At 36.3% G+C, this 11,322-nt stretch overlaps 1 protein-coding gene across 1 annotated transcript; it reads right to left on the bottom strand.

Annotated features, from left to right (window-relative positions):
• Positions 1–223: 223 nt before the first annotated feature.
• On the bottom strand, positions 224–10,159 carry LOC127958080 (neuropeptide FF receptor 2). The gene is made up of 4 exons (XM_052556870.1): positions 9,805–10,159; positions 2,728–2,827; positions 1,275–2,187; positions 224–241 (listed from the first exon to the last, which is right to left on the bottom strand). Exons 1-4 carry the CDS (start codon positions 10,157–10,159, stop codon positions 224–226), a joined length of 1,386 nt encoding a protein of 461 aa, XP_052412830.1.
• Positions 10,160–11,322: the final 1,163 nt, after the last annotated feature.

The raw sequence follows: 11,322 nt of genomic DNA on the forward strand, positions 1-11,322 counted from the left end.
TCTGAATTTTAACCCCTCCAGCTCAGTCTGCCTGTCTGGCACAATTATTGTCATAACATTTGAAATTTCATCTTTGCCTAGATGAAAAGAGATGAAAGATGAACTCAAGGTGTCCTCCCAGCAGAAAAACACTCAACGAGAAGGGAAAAATCAGCCTTTCATGAGCATCGAATCATCTGAGCGCACAGCATCTTTGACTGGGTTCCATGAAATCACTAAGCACCTATAGATCGTACATTACCTGTGAAGAAAAGACAATGGAGAGAGTGTAATGTGCACACATCCAAAAACTTTGGGCAGGTGCTCGATCATATGAAACCCTTCACAGTCAATAAACAAAAATCGGCACACGGCCAGTACTGCTCTCAAAAATGTATAAAAGAACAATGTTTCGACCCTAAGGTCTTCGTCTTCGTCTTGAAACGTGATTTTATACATTTTTGAGAGCAGTAGTGGCAGTGTGCCGATTTTTGTTTATTCACGAAGAAAGAAAAACAAACCATAGTTACATTTATAACATTTATAATACCTTATATTAGAGTTAAATGCAGTGTCACCGAAAAATTCTTAATAGACCATACAGGGATTATTAGAAAAATCTGCTCATCCAAAAAGTTGACAATTTAGTGGAGAGCATCTGTAAAATTGCCTTTGCTGCCAATAAATAATAATAAAAAAGATGTTTATTTAAAGCATCTTTTGTAATGGTCAACTGCTGAAGAATATTTTTATTTGCCAGTTTAATAAGGATTTTGGAATTTGCAATGCACAAATTCTGTTGAATAAGGTCGTTTTATGAGATCAGTATTTCTCATTATATCCCATTATATAAATTCTGCAGACATTTTATTTATAGGTTAGGGGTTTACAATTTTTTATGTTTCTCTTATGCTCACTAAACCAGCATTTATATGATACATTTTTTTTTTTTTATCAATATTTCAAAATGTTGTATGTTTCCCAGTAGCCATTGCTGAGGACCTCAGTGTCCCATGATGCTGAATTGAATGAAAACTGTTATGTTGCTTAATATTTTTGTGGTAACCATATTTTTTATGTGTTGTTGTTGTTTTTTCAGGAGACTTTGATGAACAGAAGGTTCAAACAAACAGAGTTACTTTAAAATAGAGAACATTATAAATGTAATTACTGTAACTTCTAATCATTTAAATACATTAAAAAATCTTACATGTAAAAGTATATGATATCTAGAATATTAAGTCCAAAACAATAAAATGTACAGTATTCTCTAACACACACACACACACACAAACCTTCTCCAGATCTTCCATGATCAGATCCTGTTCTTTCGCGTTTTCCTTGCCTGAAGACTGGCTTCTGTCACCCAGACCCCTCCCGCTGCCCACCGACACCAGCTCTTGGATGAGCACCTGTCCTGGTCTCGGACCTCCAGCCTCCAGTGCAGACTCCTTGGTCAGGGGCAAGTTGGCAGGTAATACAGCATTCCCCTGCAGACGGTGAGAGTAGCTCCTTCTCATCCCCGAATGGGCTGAGCAGAGCTGAAGCTTAAAGGCTGCCTTGAAACCTTTGCGAAAGTTCTCATTGAAAAACCCATAGACTATGGGATTAACGCTACTGTTACAGAACGCCAGCCAGTGGGCCAGAGGATAAAAATAGATGTTAATAATACGATGCTGACGCTCACTCAGGCTTGCGTAGTCACTCAGCATCATGAGTGCCCACAACGGCAACCAGGACAAGATGAAGAGCAGGGCCACCACTAGCAACATTTTAATGACCCGCTTCTTTTTCCGGGACACCAGCTGACGACTTTCATATCTGCTGTTTTTCCCAACGCTACAACCGGAGCCTGAAGTCCCAACTTGGCTCACAGGGACAGGCATGGATGTTTTGAAGAGCGTGATTCCAATCCGGGCGTACATGATGACAATTAGGGTCAGAGGTGCCAAATAAATGTTAGCGAAGAGTACTGTGGTGTAAATCTTGCGCATCTCCTGGTTTGGCCAGTTCTCACGGCACCAGTAGAAGGGTTGTGTGCTGTTGCCATCGCTTAGCAAGATAGAGACTCTGTGCTCTTTGGTGACCTGTAGCATGACACCAGACGGACACATGATGGAGATGGCCAGAACCCAGATGATGATGATGATGAGGGTGGAGGTGGAGATATTGAGCTTCTGTTTGAAGGGATAGACAATGCAGCGGAATCTGACACATTCATATAAAACAAGGATGAGAGTGTGAGGAAAGACATTAAAATGAGAGAGGAAAAGAGATGGGTGACAGAAAACGGAGCAGAGGAGATTGAGACAGAAACAGAAAATATGTGTTTCAAGAAAGCGTTTTAAGGAAAACTGTACCATAAATATAAACGTGAAGATAATTTTCACATTATTACATTATTTACATTTTAAATGAAGATAAGGGTCAAAAACAAAGATAAGAGATTACTTTTTTTTTCTAAACAAATGTTTTCAGATTTTAGCAAATCAGATTTTTGAAGATTTCTGACGGATCATGTGACACTGACTGAAGACTAGTTTAATTCAGCTTTGCCATCAAAGGGAATAAATTCAATTTAAACTGTTAGCACAAGAGGCTTCTTTTAAAATAATTTTAAAAAATTCAGACCCCCAAAAATGAGTGGTAGTGTATATTAAACACATATACACCAAAAATTATATTTCGATAATACTATTAAATACAACTATATTGACTGTATCATTATTTTTATTTATTTTTGCCCACCTGTCAACAGCGATGGCCACTAGTGTGAAGACAGAGGCAGATACAGATATTCCCTGCACCATCCCGCTCAACTTACACACCAAACTGCCAAAAGGCCAGCCTGCAGGAGAAAAGTGAAGTATGAACAACAGGATAGAAATTACGGTAACACTTTAGTATAGGGTCCAATTCACACTAATAACTAGTTGCTTATTAGCATGTCTATTATTAACATATTGGCTGTTTATTAGTGCTTATAAAGTACATATAATGCATGACATCCATAATCCTACCCAATACCCTAAACTTAACAACTACCTTATAAACTATTACTAAGCAGCAAATAATAAGTTAATTGAGGCAAAAGTCATAGTTAATGGTTAGTTAATAGTGAGAATTGGACCCTAAATAAAGTGTGACCGAAATTACATATTGTATATATATTCAGGAACCATTTATTTTTCATATAATACTTTAGACCAACATTCCCAATTTGTGACATCATTTACAAGCATCTGTATTGAAATGTATGAAATTGTTGCTATTTAGCCAACTTTTAAATACTTTTTATTTTGCAAGACAGTTACTAGTATATTTTTTGTTTCCTACTCTTTGTTACTTTGTCAGTTTTATTTACAGTTAATGCAACTTGACATACAGACTTTACAATGTGGATTTTTTTTTATCTCTCCCATTTGGTTTTCTCTCTCATTTACTCTCTTTTTCACTTATTGACACCACTTTAACACATTCCCTTGACTCTTTCAGCTTACGAAGTGGAACTGGCACTTGTGTGTTGAGTGGTGTTAAATAAATGGATTATAGAAGAGACTGATGAGAAGAACAGAGCTCTGTCACTTGGGGACCAGTTGTTTTTGTTCACCTCTTGTGAGATTAAACCCAGAAGATCCTTTTAAGAGGCTGATTAAAGTTGGAGATATTGTGCAGCAGCTGGTCGACGTGTGGGTATGAATAATGATGTGACAAATGAAGAGAGTTTTTTAAAATACAGATGGTGGAAGAGAAAATGAGTCTGAAGAACAGAAGAAAAAAAATGGATAGAGATTGTGAGACATGTAGGAGACAGTAAGACAGCTAACGAAATAATGAGAGGAGGGGACCAAACAAAGAAAAAGACAAATAATGTCAGGGGTTACAGTATTAAAGGTTTACTTATACAGAGAACTGAAAACAATCCAGATCCAGCCTAGCTTAATTATATGAATCTAATTGCAAATATATATATATATATATATATATATATATATATATATATATATATAGAGAGAGAGAGAGAGAGAGAGAGAGAGAGAGAGAGAGAGAGAAAGAGAGAGAGAGAGAGAGAATGAAAAATGTGGTGTTCTAGAAATAAGAGCAAAGCTTTAAAAGTAAGATCTTCTCCATCTTAATCATAACGGACATAGGAACATGTGTCACTTCTGATTCTTATAAAGATCATAGTCAGTGAAGGAAATATCCCACAGCTATTATTTAGTCATGTTGGCATGTTCACGTTACAGGACAGTTAGGGTAGACTGGAACGCAGCCTTGACTCAGTCAGAAACACTTGGTTCTGCTGTGGCTTCATTTGGAACAAATTACGTGGGCAGAGCAAAAAGAGTGACGTTGGTTTGAATATGACCACTCTTGTTCGTGTGGTTTTCAATTGTTCTAAAAGGTGCAAATATATAATGCATTTGAGTTGCATTTTCTTTACTGTGTCGCTCAGCTCCACAACACAAATGAAAATTATATGACGTCAATTATTCAGTAATCTGCGTAGTTTTATGTCAAGTTTAATGTCACACTGAAGGTCTAAATGAGATTATCATAATGTTAACATTTAGAAATAAACATCCAACAAGTACTATTGGAAACAAAATGCTTTGTGAAAAAAAACTTTTGTTGTTAGTCAGACACAATGGAGGATGTTTATTTTTCTGAATCAGTTGTCTTGATTGTACTGCAGCAGATTCTTACAAAGGATTGTTACAAAGTTCATGAGGATTTTGATGAGGGGGAATGAAGAGTAATGGGTAAACTTTGTCTCTCTGTAAATTAATTTGCAGTTAACTTTCAGAGTGTGAGATGAATTTTGGTGGCATTAAGCCCACAGTTTCATGTTCTGTAAGTCTGCTGTAGGTCTGTATTAGACACATCAGCCTTTTACTGTTAGGAAGGTTTGAATGTTTGTTGTGAAACACGGCAAGGGGATCTTTGTAGCACTGCACAAAGTTCTCTTAGAAAGATGCACAGCTGCCGTTTGTACTGTTTCAGCTCCGTGAAGTGCTTTGTCTGAAGTCTGCATGAACTTCAAAAGATCCATTCGCCTGCAGCCAGAGTCCTGTCATCTTGCATTGGTGAAATCCAAGCTAGTGCAAACTTACTCAACCGTTTACTGTCAAAAAGCGTCTAAGTATAGGCTACTCTGTCAGAGTTTATTATTAGTTTGTTTTATTTCCATATTATAGAACATACATACAAGCTGACCAACCAAAGCAATTTATTTTGCAATTATGCTTTCACACCAACCCCTTTAGTAAATAATTGTATCGCTTAAATCTTTGATCATCGTATGGCACGTTGTAAACAGAAACCTTTTCCCCCACCCCTCATGTTGACAGAATTGTTTGTGACACAGAAAACAGGGCTGTTTCAAACTGCGTTTTTGAGACAAGTTTTGGTACACCGCCATTTAAATGAGAAAACTCTGTATGAATGAATTTGCACAAGGTTTGTCACATTAAAAACACCAGACAGACACACTTTAAATTTATGTAGTAGAGCTGAACTGTGGGTGGAGGCCATTCATTTGAGAGCATAAATCCATCCTTTGTATTTATTTCATGACACAGTATATGCTGTGGTTTTCTACTGTAGATTGCATGGGGGACCTTACAATGTGTATCTGTCCTTGTGTCTGCTATGACCTGTGCCCCCGAAGGCCAGGAGAGCCTCAACTCATTATTAAGTTAAGAACAAGATATTTTTACTGTCTTAGGTGGGTTTTTGCCTTTTTAATAGTCTGATGTGATTCATGAGTCAGCAGAAGATCTATTCATAGCACTTAATGTCAGTCATGAAGCTATATGAGCTCATGTGAATGAGTGAAATGGTGAAGAAGCACACAACATCAACAGGTCTCAGGTTCAGAAGGATTATTACAAAATAGGATGGCAAATACAAGGACATAAATAAAATAAAACTAAAGCTAGATAAGAAGATAAAACATATAACATATAAAAACACTACATAAATGGAAAATAACACAGCAAATGCACTATTGATACATTAAGTTCTAATGTAAAAGCATGGAGACTATTCCAAAGCTTTGGGACAACTAATAATCTCTGGTTGGAAGACCTGAGAGATCTCACTGGATGGTGTTTCATCAAAACCTTGGAGAAAACACTTTGGAAGAAACAGGACTGTTTAGACTCTGATTTATTCAAGAGTCAAGGCTGTTGGTATGTTGTTCAATTCACAGAAGACTGAGGGTGTAGAAATAGGCTGGCGTGACAGACAATGTCACATGGATTGTATGACCCTTTTCTGTATTTAACAAAGAAAACACTCAGTTTCATCAGATGGCCTGAAACCTGTTTGCAACTGATTGTTAAGATAAATTTGATGGGTTAATGACTTGTTACGAGTATAAATGGATTGCCATAGATGTAGAAGTGAAAGTGCTTTCGCATCTCCACACAATAGCTCTGTCTGTGAGTGTCATTTTCCTCCATCAATAAGAGCTCTGCTGGCGTTGTATAAACAAATTGCATAATACTTATCATGAATATTAATATGTATATTGTTATGAATATTAAATGCATAATAAATATAATAAACACACTATTGATAAAGAATCCATTTAAATAAATATTGTACATTTAGATTAAATTAATCTACATAATTGAATTATAATGTTAATTTGCACAGTTTCACAATCTTATTGAATGTCAATATACAGTTACTAATAGTTGCCTTGTACCTACATGTGCAGTGACAATAAAGTTGAATCTAATCTAATCTAATCTAATGTCATATTCTGCATGACCATATTTGAGATATTACCCCATACCTAAATGTAACAACTACCTTACTAACTATCAATAAGCAGCAAATTAGGACTTTATTACTGCAGAATTCATAGTTAATACTGTAGTTAGTTTATAGTGAAACTTGGTCCCCACACTAAAGTGGGTCTCTTTGCAGTAATAAAAACTGTGGAAAAAAACATATACAATGTTTTACACAGCTAATTTTGTTATTTTGCATTATAAACTGCAAGATCAAGAAGGATTATACATCATTTGAAAAGACGTTTTGTGAATGAGAGGTTTTTTTTCTGTGTTTATTTATTTAGTTATTTTACGAAAACTCACAAGATGCCAATTCCCTAATCGCATGTGCTCCCACTGCTGTACACAATCGGCCAGACAGTCATATACAGTAAGACTGAAATTTACATGGATTTTTATCATTTAACGCTAAAACCATCAAATCATATCAAGAAAAGTTAGTGGTCAAAACAGAGTTTATGTTATGTCTGTGACATTAGCATTTTACTGGCAATGGTTAGAGATCTGATGTGTTACTCTCTAGTCATCTTTCTGAGGTCAGCAGATACTGTATGCTATTTGCTGAGGACACAACTCCAAAGATCTCCAACGTAGACTTATTAAACTTATATTTACTGCGAATAAAGGTCAGGCTTTTTCCTTTAATCCTCTGAATAATGCCGTAAGGCTGCTGTCATGATCTGCTTATGCTGAACCGCACACAATGGTATTGTCGCTGAGGTTCTTGGAATGCCTTGGAGTGTTTGGTGCATTGCATTTTCCAGCAGATCAAATACCAAATAGGCTCTGACCCTTGTTGATGTTTTTATGTGCTGCTAGGATGCAGCATAGTACACAGCTGAGAACAAAATCAACTCAACTGCTGTTGTCAGGTGATGTTCACACAAAAGAGGAAAATCTTCCTGCCATATGTCAACACTTATTGTTGCTTTGCCTTGGCTTTGAAAGTGGGAGTAGTGAAGCCAGTAACATGGAGCTGTTACATGCGAGGCCTTAGGTGGAAAAGCAGCTCTGGTAAGGGTAAAACATTGGTTGTACATCAAGATTTATGTCATCTTGACCTAAATATTCTTTAGGCAGCTCATCTGCTGCAGTCCTGTTGGTGGGGACAGAGAGGGAGTTCAGTCGTTCAATGAGATTTAGCTCCTCACCCGTTTGGTAGCTCAGAAAAGAGCAGCTATCATCAGGTACCACATAGAAAAGAGCATCTGCTAAATGCCATAAATTTCAATGTCACACATTTTTTATTAAGCCATAAGCAGGAGAAAATGCTATGAGTCTACACTCATATTCAATGCAGTCACATATCTGTTGAATCATCAAATGGGGTCTGACAGGATAGTTTACTCTCATCTGGGAAGGAGCGTGTAGCATGATGTTTCTGTTATAATCTTCTCACTATCCTTTTGTCACGGATATGTTTGTGATCAGTTTAAAAATTGTGTACAAAAAAAATTTAAAAGTTTTAATAGCTACAAGTGAATTCGGGCATCACAACAAATGTACAATATCTAAAAATCAGCTAAAGTTTGATTGTTATTCAATGTTATTAAATTAGTAGGGTTGATGAACTTTAAAACAGCATTTGATGATGGCAAAGATAACAGTGCTTATGAATGTGAGTCACATATTTTACATATACTCTAAAATAAATTTTATATCTTGAATTTAATTATGTCTTGAATTGACATGTGAATAGTGCGGCATCAACACTAATCATTTTTAAAATTGTCAAAGTTATTTTAGTTCTCTTATTATTTACCAATGTTTCTACTGTGCAGAAAAAAATCCCTTATATCTTTTCTATTAGGGTTATCTATTTTATGTAAAGGATGGAATAATATCAGGAATCAACAGTCACGGGCGGACTGTGGATCCAATAACCAAGACTACTGTATTTCGACACAGTCCGGTAACCGCTGATAGGCAGCTGCATTCAAACAGTCCTGTGTTTATTTGTTTTAATGCTTTGTCAAAGTTTTCTATTTACAAAATGATTTGCAATACTGAAAACTGTCGCAAATCCCACTGGAACGGAAATGATTGACAGCTTGATTATAAAAAGGAATCACTCTTTGATTGCTTTCTGTATATATTATAATTTGTACAGATGTTTATTTTTTCATGCTGCTAAGAGGACCAGCGGCCACTGACTGTATGCACTGCAGACAAAAGAAAACAGCATTTAAATGCAGAGTAAATCTGTTGAAAAGCCTCATGGATTCAAGGCATCTATATAGCCTGTGGTATAATTTATGCACATTTGTTCAAAAATAGCCTGTATAGGTGGGTTTTTCATGTGATGTAGGCCCATTGTGATGTAAAAGTTTTATATTACTTACACAATGAACACACATGTTGAGCTACGTGTCTATTGTTTTTAAATGTCACAATTTGTATGTCAAACAGGTTGGCTTTGAACAGTTTTAAATGAGTGCTTCTGTTGGATAATGGGTTGGGTGTTCCGATAAGTAATGTATGTGTGGGGTGGGTTTACTAAACAGGAAACATGCAGAACTCTGCACTATACTGCACACATCAACACATGTTTTGCTGATGGATATCTTTATTGAGAAATTGCAGTGTGGCCATAAAAAACATAGCCTGCCATTTGGTATTTTTTATTAGATCAGCGATGGATGAAGATGATGATAATGGGAAATTAAACAAGCACAAATGTTGGCATGGTTGTTTGTTTAGAGGTGAGTGTGTGAGATTAGATTGGGTGGAGAATGAAATAGGATGTGTTATGCAGACATCAATAGTTTGATGTGTGATGCTGTGCTGGATTGTGGATGCTGACTTTTGACTGCTGGTCAAAACATTGAGCTTTGAGTTGAAAAAATTTGTGGAATGTTTGAAACAAGCTCAAAACCACTGATTCGAAACAAAAGATCCATAAATGTTTCAGTTAATTAATACTTACAGTAACAATAAAAAGAAGTAGGCTATATAATACAAATGTTTGACATGATAAGGTTAAGGTAACATTTAATCACAATAACAAGAATGCCTTTACCTGTGATGATATTGTCCACCAATGTTGTAGGCATGCAGAAGATGCCAACCAACAGGTCACTGATAGCAAGGTTGAGAATGAAGAGATTGGTGACCGTACGCATGTTCTTGCTCCTTAGAACAATGAAGCACACCACTCCATTTCCCACCATGCACACAATAAAGATGAGGAGGTAGGATACTATGAAGATAGCGGACACCAAGGGCTCATGCAGATAGAAGTCCACGTAGGTGACGTCTGGATAAGGATATGGACGAGAGGAGGTATGGTTCACTGAAACGTTGTGGCCGTTCTCCACAGGGGAGAAGAATGGAGATGATAGAGTGGAGTTTGGGTCCATTAGTTTCAACGCCATCTTTCTGAGGAGAGAGAGAAGAATATCTGACCTGCTTTCATCTACATTTCATACGGTGGCCTATATAAAACATATAGCAGTGATTAGTCTTGAAAAGACAATGCACTTTTAAAAATATTAACGTAACTAACTATCCAGTATATGATCCTGGAACCCTCTTTCACATTACATCGAAAATAATACTTCCACCAACTAAATACCCTTTGCCATATTCCCACATGGTACAATGAAATGTTATTATTTTAATGAACTACTTTAAAAGGTGTGCACAAATACGCTCTCATTGCATCCTCCCTCTGCATTAAAATGCAGTATGCTTTAAATGTTCTAAATCCTATTCCATTATCTAACCAACTAGTTGCTTGCAGTTGTCTGTGCTTTACATAGCTAAAATGGGGAGGTTATGAATCATTTAAATTGTAGTCACATTTGGAAAATAAACTGCATTATTTATGATGTCACTTAAGAGTGCTGGAGAAGAATCTGTGCTTGGTTACAATCTTTAATCTGAATGGAAAGCCAGCTCCGTTCCTCTGACTTGAAAGCTTGAGGCGAGGTCACATATTCAGATAAACAAGTGTGACATACAGAATATGACATACACAATGCATGAAGGAAATAAGGCAGATGGATTATTGAGTCTTTTTTCCCACTCCTCCTAATAAATAGTTTAAAAAGCAGTGCAATTGCTGCTTTTTGTTTATGCTTTGCAAACTATAGTATTTTATGAAATAAAAATACTTTGAATGTGAATTCTAGTTGAGGGATCTGTATGTAGTAAAACAAAGACTTGAAGAGATGGGAGCAATGAGGTGTAAAAGCTCATGTTCAACAGAGTTAGCATGTGACAGCACATGTTTTTATTGAATTATTTAGTTTTAATTTCAGAAATGAAATGTCTTATTGAATCATGTTGACAGAGATCTCTAATCATATTTCACAGCAGTCTGATGAAGTGTTTCTAAATGGCAGATGGCGTGTATAATTCATGGTTCAGTTCACATGAATTTACTGTCCTTCTCACCTTCACCTTGACTATTCTTTGATGACAGAACAGTGTTTTTCTATAAAAGACACATGCGACCATATTAGTGGCACAAAACAGCTATTTCAGCAAGTGTAAATGTGAAATTTAATGCTTCAGATACATCAGAAAACTAAAG

The sequence above is a fragment of the Carassius gibelio genome, chromosome B5 (genome assembly GCF_023724105.1).
Source record: "Carassius gibelio isolate Cgi1373 ecotype wild population from Czech Republic chromosome B5, carGib1.2-hapl.c, whole genome shotgun sequence".
NCBI lineage: Eukaryota > Metazoa > Chordata > Actinopteri > Cypriniformes > Cyprinidae > Carassius > Carassius gibelio.